The sequence below is a fragment of the Taurulus bubalis genome, assembly GCF_910589615.1.
Source record: "Taurulus bubalis genome assembly, chromosome: 5".
Taxonomy (NCBI): domain Eukaryota; kingdom Metazoa; phylum Chordata; class Actinopteri; order Perciformes; family Cottidae; genus Taurulus; species Taurulus bubalis.
In genome coordinates, this window is record NC_136593.1 from 13,177,460 (window position 1) to 13,202,720 (window position 25,261).

Here is a 25,261-nt window from a genome sequence, read left to right on the forward strand (position 1 = left end):
TTATATAACTATTTTGCTAATGACAGAACAATATTAAGTCAATATAATGTTTGCATTTTCTTCTTAGCTCCTAACAGACATGAGTCACCTGAAGATTCATAATCTGAGGGTGTATTTATTTTTGACTAAATCAATCGGGAAAAAAAATCGATAGCCCCATTGCTTCCGCTTGTTACCAGTCCACTGTTCAGCCCATTTTATGTAACCAGTGTAGTATGAAAGTATGGCTGAATTAGCAAGATAGCTAACTAGCCTGTCCGCTAGTTAGCTCACTGGCCACCATGCTTCAATGCTACAGTGATTACAGAAAATGAGTCAACAAAGTTGTCACTCAACTGACAATTGCAGTGCTTTCCTACAGTTGTGTGTTGATGAAGTATTAAGTTGTTTAATTTTACAATTTTTTTTCCTGTTTCTCTATGCTTCTTAAGGTTACTCCACTGCTTGTTTAAATCATTATAGCAAAACCTCACCACAGTGAGACCACAACTTGCTGTATGTTGGTTTAGTGTATATGGAAGTTAGTATAGTATTTCACTTCAGCCCTTTAAACCAATTATTTTGAAATCTAGTCTTGAGGACCTTGCAGTTACTTGCCAATATTCAATCTATCAATGTAATCAGGGACGAGCGTGACAAACCAGGTAGGACCAGGATTGGAAAAAAAACACATGAAACCAGCTTGAAACCAGTGGTTTTAGCTTGTGAGGTGGACATGAGCTGTGAGCGATTCAACCAAAGATTGATTTTGCTCTCTTGGATTGTTTCAGAGGTGAAAGCATCCAATACTTCACAATAAAGTGACAAATAAAAAACTTGGATTCCAAATTATCAATAGGTTATATATTTCTATTTGTTCCCTTTCTTTTGAAAGAAAGAAAGAAGTGCTTGTAACCTGTTAAATGTATCTTATTCCCCTTAACTCCTGACCCCCAGGTTAGGAACCACTGCTATAAACTAACCCTGGGGCCCAGGCCCAAATATTTTATCACCATGTAAAATGATTGAGACGTGCACCTTGACATTTGGGGCTAATCCAAGAACACTAATGATTTCTTAATGTTTGTTTTTTAATCCTTCTAGATACAATTATGAAAGAAAACAGGACCAACTGTAGTCCATAGCCCTGGATGTTTGCCTGATTCCTCAATTTAAAGTCATCATGGAGAAATCCTTGGCAGAGTTAAATAAAGCCGGCTCCCACTCAACATCATCGCTGCCACCTGAACCGGTGGACATCATTCGCAGCAAGTCATGTTTCCGCAGAGTCCGGCTGAATGTTGGGGGTCTCCCACATGAGGTTTTGTGGCGAACATTAGATAGGCTACCACGAACACGTTTGGGAAAGCTAAGAGATTGCAACACCCATGACTCTCTGATGGAAGTGTGTGATGACTACAGCCTTGAGGAGAACGAGTACTTTTTTGATCGACATCCAGGGGCGTTCACGTCAATTCTGAACTTCTACCGCACGGGTAAGCTGCACATGATGGAAGAAATGTGCGCCCTGTCGTTTAGTCAAGAACTCGACTACTGGGGCATCGACGAGATTTACCTGGAGTCGTGTTGCCAGGCGAGGTACCACCAGAAGAAGGAGCAAATGAACGAGGAGCTCAAACGAGAGGCCGACAATATGAAGGACAGAGAGGGAGACGAATTTGACAACACTTGCTGTGCCGAAAAACGAAAGAAGCTTTGGGACCTCCTGGAAAAGCCAAGCTCATCTGTTGCAGCAAAGGTAACCGTCTTTGGATGATGGGTTTAAGAGATGAGGTGGGGATTGGTCAGAGCAATCTTCCATGAATATGATGATTTGTACAGCCACACACAAACAAAGAAACATGCACCCTGCAACACTAATGGCATTCCCGTTGTTCTTAGTGCAAATTAACAAATGTCAGCATGCAAACACGCAAAACTAAAATGATGAACATGATAAACATTATACCTGGTCACATCAGCATGTTAGCACTGTCACTGTGAGCATGTTAGCATGCAGACATCAGCAATTAGCTCAAGGCTCCAATGCATCCAAAATTTAGCCCCACAGAGTTGCTAGCATGGCTGCAGACTCTTGTTTTATAGTGGGTCATACTTTGACATATTGATACATGATTAGGTCCCTCTTGTAAAATAAGCACCTTTGGGGACGATCACACCGAGACGCTAGAAAAGTCAAAAATATTCAAATATTCTTCTATAAGTGCCAGGTGCAGAGTCGCACTGACTGAGGCAGCCAATCAAATCAAGCAAGAGCCTCTTGCTTGATTTGATTGGCTGCCTCGGTACGAATGGATACTGATATTAACGATAGTTAATTTGGATGAACTATATACAGCTGTTTGACTCGTCGCTTCGCCAAGGACGTGTCTCGTGGGATTGGCACCTGAGGGTGTTTGAATTGCAACATGGGATGCTGTAGTTTTTAAACTACTGCATCTGTATCAATATGCAGACCATAAAAACAGAACAAAATAGGAAAAACGTTTCCTAAAAACGTTTCCTAAACGTGCACCTACAATAATTTGCAATTTTCAGACCCACTGGACATTCACAGTTGCACAAAATGAGTCAATTAGGACACCTCTGTGAGTTGTGCTTTGGTGTTTACTCATCTTTTGATTGTTCCAAGGCTGGAACACAAAGTAAAGAGTGGAAATTATAGAAAAAGCCAGCCAGCGGATGTGATTTATCAGTGTGGATATGTCCGCTATTATCTGCCATTATTGTTGTTCAAGAACTAGGAAAGAAAACATGTCTTAGTCTGACAGTAAAAGCAACTCTTTAAGACATGACACAATATTCGTAATCTGTATCTCCTGTTATACTCTTATTACTAAACTTATAACAAAAGGTCATTGCCATATCATTAACTCACAGATATTCAGACAGATAGCACCAGCATCCAGACATGCACACATGCATGATAACGCTTTGTCTCACCGTGTGAACATGGCCATACATCCAGTGAATCATTCAAATATCACTTAGATGCCTTCGCTTACAACATGAAACACATACAAGTAAATTATTTTTTTTGTCTTCTGTATTCTGTAAGTTGTTTGTTTGTGAGAACCCCATCATCCTAGGCCAATTTAATTTGAGATATACTGCAGGAGGCGAGGATATGGAATTAAATCTTTGTGCACATAAACAAGTGAAAATTATTATTTGCATTAATCAATGCTTAAAAAGGAACATTTCCTTATCAATAGAAGCTGGTTGTAACATGAAATGATTGTAAATATTTCAATATACAGTAAAAGATAAATGGCATCAACCCAGAAAAGTTTGCTTGTAACTGTTTAGTTTATCTCATAATTGTCAGTTACAGTTGTAAAGTTATCAGACAATACTTGAGCAATTATTTTCAGTATAATTTAGGATCTCTGCATTTTGTTTGCAACATCTCTGTGTTGAATGTCATAATTAGATGTCAAGGTTATCACCCTTCTGCACAATATTTCCTTATCTTTAAGGTATGCCATTGCGCGCTGACTTCTATCAGGTGTGCTCACCTTTAGTCTTTGCAAAAAGAAGAGAGTTGGCCCGCAGCCACAACCCGAGAGACCACAGCAGTGTTAAACACGAGCAGCCTTTGATCACCCTCTTCTACATTGGCTCGGAGGGATCAAAGAGGGTACCGTCTCTTTTCCACGCGATGTTTAAAGGGAGCGGGTGCCTTGTTTGGGAAATGTGCAGCAATTTAAACTATTAGCAGCGTGTGCTGGCTGATGCTTTGCAGTGAGGATTTGTTGAGAACTGTCAGCGCCACCCCACAAACAGACAGAGAGAGAAGGATGAGTGCTGCGAGTCTGTCAGGGAAACATCTTCTTCATAGGAATTAAAGAGGTGTAAAATCAATGTTTATCGTGTTCGAGCTAAGGAAGTGCAGTAGCCTAGAAAAAGCAGATGATCACTCTGAGTCGGCCATACGCTGCTGTCTCCATTACAGCACCCTGATATCTGCAATTTATCAAAACATCCTACTGGAGAACAGTTTTGAAGTGCTTCACAAAGATGCGTGATCTTCCCGTTGAATAATGACACAGCAAAGTGCTTGTGCATGTTGTTTCCTGGTAATCTATAGCTCTCGATAACAACCAATTGATGAGTGGGTGCAGTGCTTGCTTGTCATTTACATTTTTTTTCATCATCTCTTCTCTTGGCATAATTATGAGCCTATAGCGGAAGATGGTGTGCAACCTTGACACAGCAAGAGGCAGAGTTGACTAATTCTTAATTAGCTTTAAAGGGCACTGCAACCACAGACCAAACTACTTAAAGCATTGATGGGGGTTGATGTAATGTCTTACAGTCTGGAGCACACTGTGGGCTTGTCGAGCGGTCCAGCTCCGCCACAGATTGTCCCAATGTTCATCAGCTGTGTGCTCCTATCTTGGATCATAGATGGAAATGTATGTCTTACAGCTCATAAACAGATGGTGAATTGTAGAGTTAAGCCCAAAACAAATGGTTACCGAGCAACAAAAATATAATTTTACCATCACTAAAGGAGTGTGTGATGAACATTAGAGAAAGTCTATTTGTGTTTCCGTGTGTTTAAGTTCACCTCTGCTTAATTTCCATATTTTAATGTCCGCACAGAGCAAAACAAGGAAGCACGTAGTAACTGAATTATTTGTTAAGATGTGCAGGGAAAAATCCTGTGTTCTTTCTGCCCCGTCATCCTTCCTCTCTTTTACCTCACTGGCTCATATCTCTGCTTCCTTCCTCCCCTCTTCAGGCTCCTCCACTATACCTCCGACTAAATGTCAGGGAAATGTCACGTTAATTATTCTCCAGGAGACTCCGGGCCCAATTTGAAGCTTCCTTCTCTGTTTTACATTCTTTGTAAGCCACAGCATTGTCTGTCTCTCGCTCAAATCAGATTAGAATCACCATAAAGTAAGATTGTGTCTGTCTGCTGTAAAAGCAAAGCAATTGGCGCCAAGAAAAGCCCTTTTCCACCTGTAGTGGCATTTATGTAATGTCATGTGTAATTTGGAAGGTCTCTTGTCATTAATAATACTAAATGATACCAGAACTATTGGACGTCACCAGATTGGGTGCTGAGAATATCACTTAACAAGCAAATAATTGTTCTTTATACTCACTTTAAAAAAAAACATTAACATTGTGAGTGACTAAAGTAGTGATGAGACTGCATTTAATTATTAATTATTAGGCAACCATCGTATAGGATTTAAATAAAAGTATTTGGAATAGTTTAAAATATTTCCCTCTACCAGTACATGTATTATTTAAGTATTTTAAATAACTAAATTTGAGATATTTTAACTGAACATTTTTTTTAAGGTTTTATTTCAACCAATTTACAGAAGAAACCAAACATGAAAGTTTCTGTAATTTTGTCCTCGGTAAATCCAAACATTGTCATTACCAGTTCCTGTTCTATCCGTGGGTATTGTGCATCTGATGGCAGGCAACAAATTCCAATTATGCTCCACTCATGTCACACTTAAGATGACATATACATGAGGTTTGGCCAAATTCCTACTCATAAATCAGTCTGGAGCTGAATCCAAGACACAAAGCACCCAGACTAGAATCGATCACTATTCCTGACAGCTGGAAGGTCTCAGTCAGTCAAATGGATCATGTTGTACTGTACGATAAAGGAAATCATATAAGAACATCACTAGAAGGAGTGTCCCAATTCAGGGACTGGGTCATCTAGACTAGAGCCAATCAACACATGTATTTAACCCAAGCCATGAAGTTGTTTTGGTGCCCAAACCTGACCCAACGGCAACCGGCTTGAGGGCTTCTTGTAGTAGGTGTGTCTAGTACTGTGGACCCGAGGCAGACAGACCTACCTGCATGAACGACCAATCATTCCCGTTATGCAAAAATCCAATAAATCATTTTGCAAGGAGAAGCAGTCAGGCAGTCCTTATTAACGTTTTTTTCGGCTTCATTTGGGGAAAAGGCACAGGTTCAGCCTGGCCCTCACATCATTGTGAAGATCCAGCCCTGAATTGTTTTAAAAGTCATGTTTTACAGCCAATGCACTGAGACAGCCTTTTCAATGCCGCTAATGACCGTCTTTTGTCAGGTAGTCTTAATTTATTCATTTTGATAGATTTATCTCTCTGCTTTCCCACATTACCTGGAAACTTGAGTCAGTCTTAAAGGTACAGTTTTAACCCTGTTCCATTCACTTCATACCTCTTTTACATAAACGTCTCTGTTGTCACAGCGGACTCCTGTTCTGCTTTCTTGGCACGCTGTTGTTTTCTATTTAAATACTTTCCTTCTGTCAGGTGATACAACGAAACAGTTATTTTTGCAATCCAATAACTCCAGCCATCAAACTAATACTTTTTACTAATACATCAAACTAATACTTTTTGATTTGTTTGTCACTCTAGTCACTAAAGTCACTAGAGTGACAAACAAATCACGTGGCAACTGTTAGTAACAAAATGTAAATTTGACTTTACGTTTCCCAGAGTGCTGCTGGACACTGGCTCTCTGGCAGGAAGCTGCAGAGTGACCATGCAATACTGAAGTAACACATTTGAGCTTGATAGGGGATTTTCAGGGAAATAACATATCAGACTTTCGCAGGTTATTTGTCAATGTTGTCTGTGTTTGTGTGGTGTTGAGATAAAAACTGGGATCATGTAGGCTTTCATCATATAGATTGAGTGCCTCAACGATTGCTTCCATGGCAGTCGCTCTGACTGCCATGAAAGCAATCGTTGAGGCACTGTCTGCACTGCTTTTGGGGCACTGTCCGCCTGTCAGAGAAGAGCAAAGGGAATTGATTAACAGCTCTCACTTATGACCAATTCGGTTGTCACTGTTAAGAGTACACAGCCATGCACTCTCTCACACAAACACACCTATCCTGGCGAAGATTGTATTGTATCTATCTAATGTAGTGAAACACAGTTTATGATTGATTCTTATGATTAATAATCCACCCCCCTCTTTTCAGACTGAAAACCACATGAGATTTTGGCTGACATTCAGAATAGTCTGTTCTTTAGATGAATGTACATCACTGCTATGAATCCAAAAATGTATTAATAAAGAGCTGTGACAGTAAGATAACAGAGCCTGCACACCAAGGCAAAAGGGCAGGGAAAAAGTGTTGGAAGCTGAGCTGTTGTTTTTAGAATCCTAACAGATGGCTTTTTTTTTTTTTTAACAAAACTCGTATTAGTTGATTTTACCAGCTAAAATTCTTAGGCTAATTTTGAAACTCAGTATTTTCTGTTCCTCAATGTGTCAAAGAGCATTATGAGCCAGAACGTGACTTACGTTTTAACCAGATGGATGGAGACTAGTTAAGGGTTTTGTTTATCTGTTGAGCAATTATGATCATGATCTTATAATGCATGAAAGATGGCTCCCTTCCATATTCCTGCATCCTCATTACAACACTTTGGAGAACCACAGTGTTGTTTATTTTTCCATAGCGGAGGCATCAAGAGTAGTATTGTCTTCACATATGGAGAAGATTGGATCAACTTTGTGGGCGAATCAATGAGAATCAATTAATTCTTCTTCTATCTATCCTTTTACTTCTTATCTAGCTATTACTGTCACATTCAACAGTCTATATTATGTAATATATATATATATATATATATATATATATATATATATATAAAGACTATATGTATCAATATCAGTATATGTGTATTAACATGTTTACTAAAGCTAGGGTTGGTACACTTGAGAAACTAGCAAGATTATACTAGATTAAAAAAATCATCCAACCGAAAGTGCTCAGTGTTGCCAACTCTTTTCCAATGATAGTAGGTGGCAGCACTAGATCAATAAATTGCTAAATCTAGCAAGAAAGTTGCTAAATCTGCAACACTGGCAGCCGTCCCTTCAGGTCTGCCTCCAAAGAAGTGTTGGTAAAAAGATTACCATGATATCAATATTTATTTTGTGGAATATCACGGTTATTGTCTATAGTGGTATATCATGTATATGAATACATCTTCTTTTTTTTATGTTCTACATGATATACATCTTTCAATATCAGGGTTCCAGAATGTCAGGGTTCCGTTCCGGAAGTACAACAGACTCTCCAACAAATGTCACACTATACTCAGATAATTATACAAAATACCCTTTGTTGACAAGAATGTATTACATCTATTTTAAACAAGTTAACCTAAGGAGCCTGCATTCCAGTGTTTCTTCAGTGTTTCTTCTTCTGAGAAAAAGGTTTTTTTACATCAAATTTCACTCGGATTGCGTCACATAAACAAATAAACAAACAAGGGAACAGAGGTGATTGCAAAACCACATTGACAGTTGGGATTATCATTTGATGTGTTAGGCGTACATCAGTGCAGACCCAATTATAGAGAAACCAAGCCACAGACTGTCAAGATTATGATCCTCAGTAATGCTATTGTTTTACTGTTTCTTTGATTGATATTCATTTATAGAATGAGTTATTGTTGGACGGATGTTTTGGAAATAGTTTGGGATTATTTGGCATCTGTTTTAACATTGGGCTGCATATTTTAACGCTCATTCACTGTTAATGTGCAGAGGGCTGACTCTCCAGTTGTGGAGTTGTGTTTGGGAATATTTAACAAGTCATGTCATGCATTTTGTATTGGATAGTTCAGGATTTGTAGCAGCATCTCAGCTTTTCTGGCTTGCACTAGAGACAGTTTTGGTATGTTTCTGCTGCAGGATAGGTTTAGTAAGGACAGTGTGTTCATTTTGCTCTATTTACTATTGCAGAATAAATTTCAGTGGACATGTTCTGTCTTTGTGGTGACTAAAATTCATAAATGTGTAATAAGTTACATAACTGTGGTCATCAGAGCAACAACCCTGGAGTTTATGCAAACACATCCGCCGAAAAGAAGGAATTAACCAAAATGTAATGCTTTTGCCATGGATGAACAGAATGTACTGTATTGGTTCTTAGATTGTGTAGTGGATGGCAAGGAAGTGGCGATGGTCAAGAATAGCGCACTGCCACTGCAAAGCTCGACGGCTCCTTTGTTCGTTCAATTTAGAGTTGAGCTGTTATGTGAGCACTGAGTGAAAGACACTAAGACTTCCTTGTCACCAAGAGGACGGAGGCTGAGGAGCAGAGACTGTAAAGGAGATAAAACAGCAATATATCAGGAGATCTGGCAAGTGAGAGACTGTTAATGGAAGAGAACATTACTGTGAGAGCAGGAACAAAAGTTCAGCTTCGAAGAAGACCCATCATTTCAAAATGAATTCTCATCCTGAGTTGTCTCAATAGACACATGTTTTGCAACAAAGTCAAACAGATGCTCCCCTTTTCATAGGAAATAAATGCATGAATTATCAGAAATAATCAGAAATGAATGAAGCATTTTGAAAAAGCCTACTAAAGCATGAACAAAAATGGCTTATATAATATCTTAATAATAATAATTATACCATAATGTCTTTGCTCAATTTTCTGTGCAGCAAAATGCACTATAGTAAAAAACAACAGTGAAGCACCTGTGTCTCCTCAATGTGAAGCCATATACTTTGTGTTTCCTCTATGAAAAAGGGAGACAGACCATGGCAGTGTTGGAGTTTAGTAGTAGTATTTGTAGTAGTAGTAGTATATTTTAGTCAGTCAGTTAGTATTCATAGACTTGCAAGTTTGAGCTTAAGTCAGTGAGTAATTAATATAGCAGGTTTCCTGAATCAAATCGAACCGTCAAAGAGAGTGCTCTCTGGAGAGTTAGCGTGGCTAAATAGTTGTCTCCTCTGTCTCAATGAAGGTGAGGTAAATAAGCCTAATACTACCCTTTGCCAAAACAGTAGTCTGATTGAAAATCTTTTTTAGCATTTACACTGCAACCTATAAATACTACCTGCCATGTCTCTAGGTATCAGTCCCTACAATGTGAAAATCATCTACTCAGTCAGGCCAATCATGGGGGCTCAGTTGGTGAAGAGCCACACTGCTGATGGATACGTATATGATTCGACTGTCTCCATTGTCACATGAAGTAGAAAATAACCACTTCAGTCAGTTAACCCTCATGAAACGGAATATATGTACTCTGAGAGGATGTTTGATGTCCTTTGAGCTGTATATCATGACCTTTTATATCTGGGCTATGCAATGGACATATAGTACCAGATATATGTGAATTCTTCATTTTTTTTCTGCACCATTTCTTCCACACGCAATACAGCAGATTGGCCCTGAGGCAGACATGCAGCCATGTAACCATCACTGTGATATGCAACCCCCTGCACACCATATCCAATATTCAACTATGCGTGCACAGAAGAACAGGGTCTATAAATCAGTACTCTCAGGTCCAGGGGCTGCTCCACTTGTAGCTTTCCTCACTGGAGTGTTTCTCTCCGCTGTGCAGGTTGTGCGGTGAGGTGCAGGAATGACTTTGAGGGAAGTGTGAAGGGCAGAGGCAGAAATAGAATCCACTAAAGTGAAGGAGAAACCGTCATCAAGCCCACAGGTGATTCTGAGAGTGAGGAGAGAGCCCTTGAGTACTGGTGCGAGACGCCTTTCTCCTTGATGAGCACTTTTACCTGGCCTTGACTACTACTACAACACACTCTCAAACACACCACATGCACATACGCATCATGACACAATTATTTTTTTTCAAATCTTCCTCAACATTCATATTGACTGCTTGCTAAGCCCCTCTCCCAAACAGTGCTTGTCCAATCACAGCGTAGAAACCGTGACTGGGCACCGACTCTGTGTCAAAGCAGTCACCTCACCAACCACAGCCAAACTCCTGATCCAGAATATCAATCAATTAGTTTTCCTCCCGATACTAAAGGTATTATGATCTGATGGCAGCTGTTGTTTATGTTGGTTTTCTGTACACAGACAAAGTTTTATATTTTCTTAACTGTGAAACATACTATTACAATAATATAACCTTTGTCTTGCTTTGCCAAGTATGTAAGCTAGGCAGCTAAACAGTATTATGTTAGAACTAAATAACAATTTAGTCAACGTTTTTTCTCACTTCGCTGTTTCTTTATGTTCGTGTCTTCAACAAGGTTCATCTGTGGTGAGGATGATTACTTTTGGCCTCGGACATGCAGAGGCCATTCACATGCCGTGTTTTTGCGCCATAAATCGATTGTTGTCTCTGTAGACAACAATAATTTTAGTGCAGGGCTACCCAGGGCTTAACAATCTGTCCCATGGACTCTTTTGCTTGCTTCATCCTTTCTGGCCGAGGAAGTCACAACATCTGATTGAAAGATCGACCAAATTGATACAGACAAATTAAACATTACTGTGAGGGATTTTAAACTGTATTTAGTTTAGTCAGTGAGGCTTACTGGTACATTATGGCAACTTGTCATGTACATCTGTAGCCAGTAAGTGCAATTGAAAGAAATTGTTCTTGTAAAAACGAGCTTAGAATTTCAGCCTGAGATGTCACTTTCAACCACAGAGCTAACGTAAGCTTGATTGCCCCGTGGCCAGCGGATCAAATCCTGTTCCTAGAAAGCAGACACCTGCTTTTGTCTAACTCGGTGTGAAATCATAGATATGAACGATCACTTTTGCGAAAATTACAAAAGAATTATGACAAGTAAGTCAACCAACGTTTTCATTGTAAACTTAATGTGGGAAAGCAGGACAGTCATGGATACAGTAACTGAGGGTCGGTGGGGTTTTGTGATTTTGTGGTTAATTATCCTTATGCACATGTTTGTACATTAGTACGGTACATAATCATGTAACACCCATGTGTGTGTCTTCCCAGTGTTTCCTGATTGTTTATTCCCTTCACCTGTTCTCGTTCCAGACTCCTCCCTCCTAGTGTGCTTTCCCCTGTGTGATTGTAAAGCCCCGCCCTCATTGTTTCCACCTGTGCCTCGTTGCCTGCCTCCCCTGTGTATTTAGTCTGTCTTTCCCTTGCCAGATGCAGGATTGTCTCCTTTTGTCTTCGTTGTGTACCATCATGGTTCATTGCCTTTTATCTGTATGTTTTCTAGTGTTGTTTTGTGAATTTGTTAAGTAAAGTATGTTTTGATTTTTGCCTTACCTGGGCTCCTGTCGTCTCCTCTGCACCTACGTTTTTGCCCCACCACACGTGACTAATCATGCTGTTAAATAAAATGGAAGTACAACAATGCTATTCTTTTAGCTGTCCAGTTGCCAATGGTTTATACTCGCAAAGGGATTACAGGACAGATACTGAACGGCCTCTGAGCTCTCACAAACTGTGAAATATGGACTCGGTATATTGTTACTCCATTGGTATGAATATCTGCAGTAAGCATGTGTTCGACTTCAGGATTAAGAGTAATTTAGCTTTGTATTGCTCTGTGAATACAATATGCTAAATTCACATCTTCCAGTCTAAGTCATTTTCTTTCTCTCCATTTCTCTCTTATGTCTCAATGCCGTCACTACAATGTTTAAAAGTTCCCTGTCACTATCACCATGGCAACTGTCATTTCTGTGATGCTGAGAATTGCAGCTGCCTTCTATTCAGGCTTCATTGTTGATTGATTGTGTGTGTGTGTGTGTGTGTGTGTGTGTGTGTGTGTGTAGAAGGGTGGTGTGTGTGCGCCTTTCTCTGTCTGCATCTCTCTTTGCGTTTCAAATCAATGCTTCTCTCGTGTTTACATTTTCCTTCTGTGCTGCTGTCGACGGGGCATACTGTGGCGTGCTTTCTGTAATAAATAAACTATCACAGACTGCAAAACTGCGTCAACTGCGTCATACATGAATTATTAGACAATAGCCCACATCCCTGAACAATGTAAAAGACCTGCTTATATAACTGTGATTTTTATTTACTGTACATACATGTACATACATACACAAGATCCTTGAGATGTGTTTTGTTAGGGTGTGACTGTTCACCATTGCTAAGGACGAGTAATGTTGTGAGGTGGTGAGACGACCACAGGGATATGGTGAGCTTTATGGTGATACATTTAATGGACAGCAGAAGCAGGTTCGGCTTTCCTTACCGACCATAACTGCTCTATGATATTTCCTCAATCCAGAAACGCCCCAACACAACACTTACTAAGCTGTCTTTCATCTCTTTCCAATAAATGCTGCATACTTCGAGGTAAAATTCCTGATGAGGACAGCCTCCTTTGGTGTGCCAGACCAAACCCTATACTGTTTCTATTTATACAGCCACCATGAACCAGTCAGAGTTTAAATATAGATGCTGAGTCTGGATTCTCTTCTTCATCTGAAACGCATGAATAATTGAGAAAGAAAGGAGATGAGGTGGGATTCATTCAGGAGATGGATGGTCCAGGCATAGGTTTCCTACCTACATTAGCAGTTTACTGAATGGGGTTGTGGTGCACTTTGTGCATGCAAGCACTGCAGGAGTTAGAGAAAAGTTTTGACGAAGGCCCCAAAAATGGCTTCAAAGACTCAAAGTAGTCTTGCAAAAAGAAAGAGTTTACAATATATAGAAGCTTGCAGGTATTATTGAATGTCAAGGATCATTTGAATACCACCTATTCATCCAATCTAAGGAACATTACATCATCAAATGAATATAGAAAATATGTTGAATATTCTTGCTTCTACAAGTTAGCTTAGCAGATAGCTAACAGCAGATCCATGAAATAAAGACCTAGGAATCCGGAGTAGAGTTTAGGGCTTTTAGTGAGAATCTTTCTTGATTTTGTAAAAAGACATTGAATATACTCAATTAATCTATCACGCTGATGTGAGATTAGTTCAGCAAATAAATCTTAAATATCACATTTACAGTAATCAAACCTTCAGCAGCTGCCGATCAATAAGATGCATACAAGATTAGAAGTGCAGTCGCCTTAACGTTGGAGCAGCAAGATCATGATCATACAGGAGGTCTTGTTAAGGACTTGTTTAAATATGTGCATTTCTTATAAAAAGCTAAACTGGCGGTACCCTTGAAGAACCACAAGAAACATTTTTTTGCAAGATGTGGGAGGTTCAGATTAATGAGGCTCTGCTTTTCAAAGTTACAAGCAGAAGTGATGGAGGGTGGGGAGACTACAGCTGAGCCACTGCAAACGTGTGTGTGCGTGTGTGTGTTTCAAGCTATCATGCTGGGGGGGAAATGTGGAAGACACAGTCTCCTCCCGTCTCCATGGAAACCCCATCTCTTTCACAGGCACTGAGGCAGAGCCCTCTACATTCAGAACCAGAGGTGTGAATTATTGCACGTTATTTAACGCTCATGCTATCGACCTCTGACAATAAAATCTCGATGAAGATCAATACTACGGTTCTGTGGTGCCTGTTAATCAAATCTAATTATATAACAGCTGAAGTGTGGCATACAATTTAAACATCTGCTCCTGAAGATGGACATTGGTAATTGAATACTCTTTCACATTAAAGAAAACAATGTTAAAAATGCAAGGGAAGAAGGCAGCACATCACCAGCTAGAGAGAGAACAGCGACGTGCAGATGGTTCAAAGCTGGGTGAGCTTTGAATAAGGAACAAATCAGGGAGAGAGGGAAGGAGAGAGGGAGGGAGGGAAAGAAGGAGACTCTGTCAGACTTGCTTTTCACAAGCAGGTCTACTTAGCCACCTCCTGTCGTGCTTCGAGGGGGTTGTCATGGTGACAGTGGCTGGCAGGCGAGGCTGGGAGAGCGTGGCATGGTCTCCCTGTGGCCTCGGATGTGGCTCAAGGGAGGATGGGAAAGCAAGTCAGCCAGTCCGAGGGTCTTAGTGATCCAGCAAAACCTGGATGTACTCACCCCAAAAATAAATACACCCTTATCAGTCCATGCCTATGTAAGTGTTAAGTGGACGTTTAAGAGTAGTTCCTGTCATTTTTTTGGTCGGTCTAATGTGTTTCCCTCGGGTGAGTGCGTGCAGAGTTAACACACAATGGTCTTGGGATTCACAGCAACGGGAGTTTCCACAACTCCCGTTGCTGCTAATGATAAAGGTGCCCGTTGGAGCACTGGGAGTTCCTGAACTGTCACTTGGGAGGAAACCACCAAATGTAATACAATATGAGAACACTAACCTGAGCTGCACCTCACCAGAGGTGGCTGAACCAAATAAACAACTAAATCAAACCTAAGCTGACTAACCAACTATCAATAGTGCAGAGACGTTTGAAAGCACAATAAACAGTCTTCTTCTTATGAAGGAAACGTTGAACTCGGAAGCAATAAATTGCACTAATAAAAAGCAAACTTTAGATAGATATTTCTGTACTTTCACTAATGCTCTACTATGTTCCTGCATTAAGCATTATCCCATAATCCCATGTGACCATGGCTGCCAACAGAAAATTAGCGCATCGCAATTTTTTACGGAGTATTTCAGCATCTTTCAACTGGTTTTACAACACACAACTTAACCATTTAGTTCACTCTCACCGATCTCATCAACCTTGTTTCCAGCCACAGAAAACTGATGTTTCTAGCAAAAAATCTGAGACAGACCTACTGTACGCTACCAAACGGCTTACAAACAAAGTTAGCGACTAGCTGGTGAAAATAGTTGCGAAAGAATCAAAAATAATCCTGTTGAGGTTTGAGAAGACCGGTGTGTATATTACCCAAAAAGAGAAACTCAAATTTCCCTATGTTTTTCAGCAAATACGTCAATATCGATATTGCGACGATAGGGTTGAATATTGATGTTGAAAATACTCACAGAAAGACATTTGGCAAAATCATTACCAGAAAAAGACTTATGCCACATTACAATATCCAAAATCTCAGAGGATCCTAGTCGATATATTGTCTAGCCTTTTTCATTGTAACAAATACAACATTATATATTTTATAGTAGCTGATGCCTTAGTGACCAATACTGTAATTTCCCTCAACCTCACACTCACATTCACATCAGCGGTTTAATGGTTCACATCTGACTGATAATTCTGCAAATTTTTCCAAGTCTGTATAAAAAGTGCCAAGGTTCAAGGTTCCTTCCTGTTTGGACGAGTGCTGGGGAGATGAATGGACCCAACCCTAACAAAACCCAATGTAGCACAAAGGAAATTAATCACAGCTGCTGGGACACAGCCAACATAAAACCAGGCCACCGTATTTGAGCGAGAGCTGAAGAGAGAGAGAGAGAGAGAGAGAGAGAGAGAGAGAGAGAGAGAGAGAGAGAGAGAGAGAGAGCAAACAGCAAGTACAACAACATTATACGGACTAATTGTGAATTAATACGTTTTTCTTCTCTCTGAGCCCCAAGTGTGCTTCTGGAGAGCAGAAAGTGTGTATGCAGTGTATGAGCCAAATATTCCCTGTGCAATTACTTTCTTGTCTGAAGGTTTATTCCCGGCCCCGTATATGAAATACATTCTCCCCCATATGTAACTTGGAGGAGAATATCACAGGTTACATGTCTGAGTGGTTTTTGAGGGCGTCCTTCATTGTGTCCCAGATATCTTTTCAAAAAGCCGAATGAGGGCTGCCGTCACCTCGTCCTATAGAAGATGGGGATGTGTCACGAGACAAAAACCAGTGTGAACTGGCTTTGTTTAGAGTCACAGTGGCTCTCTCTCCCCCCCCCCCCACCCCCTTCCCTCCTATCTCTTGAACACATGTTGACTTTTCCTTTCCTCTAGATATAAATATCCCTCCCTTCATCTTCTCCTCCCTGTAGTAGGCCACCAAGGAGCATTTACTGGGAGTCACTATCACTTTTTGTGTCCGTATAATCCAGTTGCAATAATGGAGTATTCATCAAACCTAACGAGGCACACAAAACGTGCATACGTCCACTGAAAGTCTATAAATAGCCTGTAATTGCGTTGATACCATTACCATCATGTCTGGGGCTCCATTCAACCATTTCCTAGACTAGTGTTTATTTGCTTTCTCCTTTGTGTAGACTGATACATCTTTATCTCAGATTTACAGTGCAATAGTTTGATGAAATTAGCGCCCTGTGACATTAAACAACCCAGGATAGAAAGAGACAAAGACAAGCACGGCAATGTGAGTGGCAACAGGGACAAAGGCCAGTGGGAAATGAGCAGGGTATTCTTGTGGAACTTGACCTCATAACCATAATGTTAAACAGCACCACCAGTGTGCCTTCATTAGCAACCTTTTTCTAGCTTCTCAATCCTATTGCTTCTGCTCTTCTTTTCTCCCTCTATTATGTTGCTTACAATCTTCCGCGGTTTCAGGATTTGTTATCAACATCCTTTTTCCGACTCATTACAATTCTGTTGCACCTGGTGCTCAATGAGGGAACTTTAAAGGACACATGTAGCAAATGTGTACATGCTTCAATGCAAAAACAACAACAACAACCTGTATTCACCATTTGTCTGAAACACTTCATTTTAGAATGAACATTTGTGTCCATGTCTACTTCCTGTCAGCTGATCTTATTATCATAAACTGCAGCCGGAAATAAACTGGGAGAGATTTAGATTGTTTTCAAAGTTCACAGTTTTAAACATAAATCCTCGTTTAAAGGCACTTTCCAACTATGGGCTGTTTATTTCAGAATCAGAACCATTTATTTGCCAGGTATGTTTCACATACGAGGAATTTGTCTTGGCGGGTGATGCATAACATTAGACAAACAACAACAACCAACACAGTGCAAATAGAAACATATTACATTTACAATAGAATATAAAATAAAGTGCACAGACAAACAGATACAGTAATATAACCTAGTGTACTGTAGGTGTATGTGAAAGTGTAATAAGTGTATTTAACCATGGATTGAGCGTTTCGTTACTTTAACAGCATTTATACAGCGGCTAGAAATGCTTTATAGTTAAAACAAAAAAAGAAAGACATGGAAAACTCCCTTTTTACAATATGGGCTTTTTAACAAATTTTTTTCTTCATTTTTTATTTTACAAAGGCACAACCGTGTTAGGTTGTGCCTTTGTAAAAAAAAAAAAAAAAGAAGCAATATACCCTGTTATTTACCTTGTACAAATATTTTTCTCTTTAACGACATCATCATTTTCTTTCTCGACAGTACTGCACCCTCACTATACATTCAGTTTTGTACGGCGCTCCTCGACTCCTCGACTCCTCGTCTCCGGTCCCAGCAAGTCTCTGAAGTGTTTGATTAAACTAGATTTTTCTTTCCAGGGCAGGAGGAGAGCAGCACGTAGGGGGAGAACATAAACAGATAGGGTCATTATTCATGCTTGCCGTGACGCTATGGCAACAGTGTCCTCCGACTCTGATTGGTCGTAGTGATAAGGTTACTTTTACTCTTGGGAGTTGACTCCTCAATCATTAGGCCATTGTCGAGGCCTGTGCTGTCAATCACTTCCTAACAACCGCTACTAACCGTTGCGGCGTTACTATTTCTGCTGCTGTGCTTTACTTTCTATAGGGAAACCCTGCATCATGTGCTCTATGCTTTGTTTACACAAGTGACTGTTTAACAAGTAGATCAGTTAATGGATGAGGTTTGGATGGAGCTTCCCAAGTGTAGGGAGGAGGAAAGTATAATGTTTTATGCAAATTAAAATCACACTGAAATAATACTTTTTATTTTTTTTATTTTACACAATTCAAACACTCAAATGAAAAAATAAACAAATATCACAGATATAAATAGACAGACAACAAAAGAAAAAAGAAAGAAAGAAAGAAAAGAAAAAAGAAAAAGAAATAATGTATCTTTATAGATGTTACATGGTGTATCATGTTGATTGCCTATGCTGCATTGTGGTCTAAGCTGCACAAATTCTTTTTCAAGAATAATCTTTACTCTGAATTATTTCATCCAATAACAACGTAACCTTATTCGTGTGGGCTATTTGTGTGGGCTATACACAGAGCCTGTTTGGGCTACAACCTCCTACTCATCCTCAAGTTGTGCCTTGATCCTGAGTCAGGATTTCTCAGAGTCACTCAGGGTAATATAGCAATACAGACTATAGTTCATGAAGTAATCCTGTCCTTGGTCCCCGAGAGGAACAGGTGCTCACTTTCCACATTACTCTCGCCGAGTTCACTGCTCGATCGTCAGTTTTGAAGCCTCCCTCAAAGGTACATTTAGCATTAATTATGGAGGCACAGTTCCACAAGTCATCTGAAGTTGACTAGGCAGTAATACAAGATGTAATGCTTTGCTGTGTAATATCTGTGTAAAATCATACAACTGAGCTATATTATATGAGCATATTATGTAGTTTATGATACATATACACACACACACATGCTGAATTATGCTGCCTCTGTGAATCATCATTATCATTCTGGTTCGGCAGGAGGCCTGCTTCTATAGCTCGACACCAAGATCACGGGAGAGCTGTTGAATGTGTGCCCATGTTTGTGAAAAGATGATTTTGGAACCTTTTGATAAAACTACTGTCAGTGGGATGCACACCGGGGTAGCCAATGTCTGACATGGCTATTTGTAGTAATTAAATAAACCTTTAGAATAAACGGTATACATATAGACACAACCTAAATGCCAGCCTAACAAATCTAAAACTAAAAGGCCATTTCCTCAAACAATATTACGAAAAAAATTAAAATTAAGGCTAAAAAAAGACTCTCTTACCTATTCCAATTGGATAATCCACAGACCAGCTTTCATGTTTTATTTATTAGTTCTGAAGACTAGCTCAAATGAAAGGGACTAACATTTCAGGAAAGACAAATATTTGTGTTTTCGTTCGCAAAATTCTATACACCCACAGATGAGGTGTCACCGTCTGCTGTAGTTTTGATGGTTGACATGTCAAATCTTGGAGAGGAAATGTGATTTTAATAGATATTGGTAAACTGACCTTTAGTCTGTGATGTGACAGCATTATATTTATGGATTCAAACTAAGAGTCTCATCCTTAATAGCACGCCATCAGTTCTTCATCATAAAATATGCCCTTTCCATAAAATACTGGAGTTGGTGGGAGATTACAGACTGGATCACTTTGTAACCTTTCCCTTGGTATTTTACATTGTGGTATATCAAAATAGTCACTTATTCAGACCAAACAAGCGCAAGCTACAAGAATAAAATGCTTCAGAACAAATGCAGTGATTATTTTGTGTGTACTATGAATTCTGAGATGGGAGCTGTCATACAGTGCTAAAAGAAGTGTATTCTACCACCATGTATACTTGCTTGTTAGCATGATTGGTGGAGTGTGGGTGGGGTAGTGTGTGTGTGTGTGTGTGTCAGGGTGCTATTTTCTGACAAACTTCCCAGTTTACTGTGTAAGATGAATCAGGCCTCATCTAGTGCAATATATTCTGGGGACATTCTGCTCCTACCTGACTAGTGCATGTTCATTTTCATGTTGTGGTGGTGCCACAGCAGGTGGTGCAAGTGACAGGCAAAAAGAGGCATCTAGAGTAAATCTAGGAGGACCAATAGAGGGAGGAACGAGCATGAAACAGGGTGAGGATAATGTTTTGAAAACCAATTATGGTCACAGACAGAGCCCCAAAGCCTTTTCACCTTGCTATGTTATAGCATTCACCATGTCACTGATTTGGTGGATACTAGGGAGGCACCAATCTGACTTCTTAAGTCCCGATATGATACTTGGGCTTTGGGTATTGGCCGATACAGAGTACTGTATTGGTCCAATAACGGTGTCTAGTTAGTATGCCTCAATGTGCGGAAGTGACTGGGACCGTTTTTTCCGTGAAACTAAATGTAACACATAGATACAGAACATTGTATTAACTGAATTGTTTTTAAAAACAAATCGTACACATACAACTTGAAAATCTTTAAAATAAGAGAAATTACAATTCAAGCGGAACAGCTATTAGATATATTGCCATGGTACAAACAATATGGCTGCAGACTTTTTTTTAAATATGAAAACATCCTCACTTCATTTTGTAGATTTTCCTCACATTTAATTTCTAAAAACGTTAATCTACCCAAAAAAGAAGAGTTTTAGGTAAGTTACTAAATAACAGACAGTTGGAGACATTGGAGGATATTTTCAACAAGCTACATTGCATTCTGTGATGCTCTTTGCTTTTGTTTATTGGTTGGTTTACCACCATTTTTCCACTCAAGGAAACTCACTCATGTGAGTAAGCCTGATAAGAGAGCCATGAATACATAAGTGGCCAAAGCCAATCCAATCCATTAGCTGTCAGCCAATCACACACTTTACAATTAGGGATTTATTATACTTTTTTTGGCTGTAAGATTATTGTAATTATTATTAACACTTTCTTACTGTATTCAAATCCTATTTAAAACATACTACATGTGTATTTATTGTATTTTGAGCTGTCAGAATAAGGAATGTATGTTTAAATACATATTATATCTGGTTTTAATGTGTAATTCCCTGATCCTGCAACCCTTACTAATATACTTTTCATACATTTTTCCTTTAGATCCTGGCTATTATCTCCATCCTCTTCATTGTGCTATCCACAATTGCCTTGTCTCTGAACACCCTTCCAGAGCTGCAGGACACGGATGAGTTTGGCCAGTCTTCAGACAACCCACAACTGGCCCACGTGGAAGCTGTATGTATTGCCTGGTTTACCATGGAGTACCTGCTTCGCTTCCTCTCCTCCCCCAACAAGTGGAAGTTCTTTAAGGGTCCTCTGAACGTCATTGACCTGTTGGCCATCTTGCCATACTATGTCACCATCTTCTTGACAGAATCCAACAAGAGTGTGCTACAATTTCAGAACGTCCGACGTGTGGTTCAGATTTTTCGGATCATGCGTATCCTACGTATTCTGAAGCTGGCCCGTCACTCCACAGGTCTTCAGTCTCTAGGCTTCACTCTTAAGAGGAGTTACAATGAGCTGGGCCTGCTCATCCTTTTCCTGGCCATGGGCATCATGATCTTCTCCAGTCTGGTGTTCTTTGCTGAAAAGGACGAGGAGGATACAAAGTTTAAAAGCATCCCAGCTTCTTTCTGGTGGGCCACTATTACTATGACCACAGTAGGCTACGGGGATATTTACCCCAAAACCTTACTGGGAAAGATAGTGGGGGGGTTATGCTGTATAGCTGGAGTGCTTGTGATTGCCCTACCAATTCCCATTATTGTAAATAATTTTTCTGAATTCTACAAGGAGCAGAAGAGGCAGGAAAAAGCACTTAAACGAAGAGAGGCTCTAGAGAGGGCAAAGCGAAATGGCAGCATTGTCTCAATGAACTTGAAAGAAGCATTTGCTCGTAGTGCAGAACTGATGGATGTGGTGGTGGAGAAGAGTGAAAGGCCTCATGACAACAATCTCTCTCCAAGCCGTTGGAAATGGACCCCCAAGAGAGCTGCATCAGAGACAAGCTCAAACCGTTCCTTCAATGCCCAGGAGCTAGGCTCTCCCAACAAGGATCGAGAAACCAGTCCCCAAAGGCTAAATGTTCAGAGGCTCGAGGAGATGTACAACCAGATGGCCAAGACACAATCCCAGCCAAACCTCAATGCTAAAGAGAGGGGCTCTAAGATTGGCAAACAGAGAGATGAGATAGAGCTGGGGGCCATCCAAGATCACGGGCCACGTGTGATAGGAGCCAGAGAAGGAGTGGGGGACATGAAAAGCTTGTCCAGCATAGACAGCTACATCAGTTGTGCTACAGACTTCCAGGAGAATCCACGCTACCCTCATAGTCCAGCAATGGACCTTGTTCTTCAGGAAAGCAACCGGTTCTCCCACAGTCCAGCTACAGCTTTCTCCCAGCATGGCAGTGCAAAATCAGGCCAAAAAAACATTGGGGAGCGTGAGCCTATTCTGACTCCTGTGTCTGCCACGAAGCCTTCATGCACAGAGAATACACGGAGATTCTTCTTTTCTGGCAAAAGTCTTATCCCCAAAGGAGGCTGTCACAATGAGGGTGGGTCAGGCCTGTCCCCTTTCTCCGACAGCTCAGTCATGTCAGACCACTCTCTATTAAGCCCTGAAGTTTCTGTCTACACCACTGCCAGCAGCAGAACTCCACCAAAGTCCCCAGAGAGCACTACCCTGGCCGCAACTGTCTTCACCTTTCACGACTCCTCCATCAGCAAATACATCGACGCTGATACAGATGATGACGAGCACCTCCGCGACCTCTCTGATGTCAGTCCCTCAGAGCGTCTTTTGTCTGGTTCAAGCCCAAAACGGAGCATCAGCATCAATTATCAGAAAGGCTGCAACCATTTAGAAGCAGCCCAGAAAATACTTGGCCAGAACTGTCTATTCCCCATTGAAGGGATTCGTGGGGTGGCTCATGAGAATCACGTAGCACCCGACATGACACGAAGACCAAAGGTTGAGAGAGGGCGTCAAAATGCTTTGGATAAAAGCCTCTGAAGTACAAGTGCAGCAGAAATAAACAGGAAAATGTGGCCAGAGTGTTTGGGAAGGAGACACCAGACAAACTTAAAACACTCTAGAAAAAGGTAGCGCGAGAGACAAAAGGTCTCACCGAAACATTTCACAAATTACCCGAGCATGCCGTTGGGCACAAAGCTCAGGGTCAACATGTGTGGTGAATACTCTGGGAGAAAAACACTACTAATTTGGAGAATGTCACTGCCCCTTCTTCAACTCATTCCTATTAGTGGTATTACACAAAACAAAAGCACTCCCAGGTAGCCAACGGGTCTGTTCACAGATCCACGTGGAAGCAGAGGCATCAGACAAAAATGATACGTGGTTATAACTGGTGTAACCAGACTGAATGATGGTTTTAGCGGCAGGGGGATTTCTCTTAACTCTCTAGGAAAAAAAATCCCTGCTGCCCACTATCCCATTACTGAGTCCCAATTAATTGTATAGTCATGGAGATACAGGAGAGGACCTAGAAGCCTATAAGCTAATTACTTGTGCCCTCCATTCCCAAAACTGGCCTTAGTCATTTACATCTGTAGGGGTGTGCATATCTGCATATACTATAAAGTGTGTGAGTGGGCGCGCATGTTGTGAGTGAGTGTGAATGTTGATGGGTGATCTAATGGTAATTCATACACACTCTTGAGATTGTCTTACCTGATTTATTTTTATATAGCCTAGATAAGAGAAAGTTCATTATAGAAATGTGTGATTTGCTAGTCTGCTGTGTCATATGTGAAGAGTAATCTTGTGTAAGGTTCAATGTTGTGGCACAGAGGCTGCAGTTGTTGGAGGCTCTGGCCCATCATCATTAGAAGGAGTAATCTTTCTTAAACAGTGTTTAGCTATCCCCCATCTTATCATGCCATGGTCAGAATGGCCAAAACTTTCAAATCTCGACCAGTGAATATTGTCTTTGGATAGTGGACCAAGAATATATTTGATATGAGGTAACATACAAGCCAGAAGTAATACGCTTGATAGCTGAATAAAGCACACATTTACGAAGCATGCATGCACCCAACCGGTCAACATACAAAAACATGAGACGATTTTAAAAATGGAACATATGAAAATTCTCTAATATCCTTTTTTTATGTTTACCATATATGTTTACTGACACGAAGTTTAGATTTCAGTAACAGATGTTCTGCATGCATTGGCCTCCCTTTGACCAATACGAAAGCGTCCAAAGGCATCACACTCAGATACAGATAATGGAATATACGTGTATTTATAGCAAGGGAGTTTTACATCTCGTCCTTGTTCCTTTAATCCTCAAAATAACTTTTAATGGCACTAAATATACACCGCCAGGTTAACTTTACCATAAGTCAGTTGTAAATGCCTGGCCTGATGAAACCCATGCATGAGCACACACCCGGTACATAGAGGTATGAAAGACAATTTTCAAGATACATAGATACACTTAGTTTCCATGGTGACAGCAGCCGTTGCCAAAGGCTGGCCGCAGCTCAGCAACTATTTGTTAATTGGGGCGGGAAGGTCTGATTGCATGTAACGTATGTTCCACACATATACGAGAACGCACACATAGGCATGCACCCATTAAGTAACAGTATGCAGTCACATGTTAGCAGAGCCACTCCTCACTGTGCATATTTACGAGTACTGTGTAAAAGCAACATTATGATGTAAGGACCTTGTACGTTGTTATGTTTATGTCTAAAATCTCTGTAGCATTTCATAAATACTACAATTCCCCTGAATGTATTCACTATTATCTGTTTATATTTTGACATAGCAAAGAGAAACAGTCTTACATATCACTAATAATTAAACATTATACGTGAATTAGCATACACAGGACATAGGCGGACAAAAGTGCTGTATTTTAACCATAAACCCAACCTTAAAAATGTGAAATAAATCATATATTAAGATTGACTTTATAGACCAAGCCAATATGAACGGAGTTAGTATAATGTATTAAGAACCCGCTGTTCCTCCCTCAACCTTCAAATCCAATTTTGAATGTGAAGCTACAACATTTTTGTAATACCTTTAAAAACCTCAGG

The 25,261-nt window shown here is 40.3% G+C and overlaps 1 protein-coding gene across 1 annotated transcript; it reads left to right on the top strand.

Moving 5' to 3' along the window:
- Positions 1-1,150: 1,150 nt before the first annotated feature.
- Positions 1,151-23,201, top strand: kcnb1 (potassium voltage-gated channel, Shab-related subfamily, member 1; the record flags this gene model as incomplete). The annotated part of the gene is made up of 2 exons (XM_079217640.1): positions 1,151-1,738; positions 21,285-23,201. Exons 1-2 carry the CDS (start codon positions 1,163-1,165, stop codon positions 23,199-23,201), a joined length of 2,493 nt encoding a protein of 830 aa, XP_079073766.1. The 5' UTR covers positions 1,151-1,162.
- Between the last annotated feature and the right edge of the window lie 2,060 nt (positions 23,202-25,261).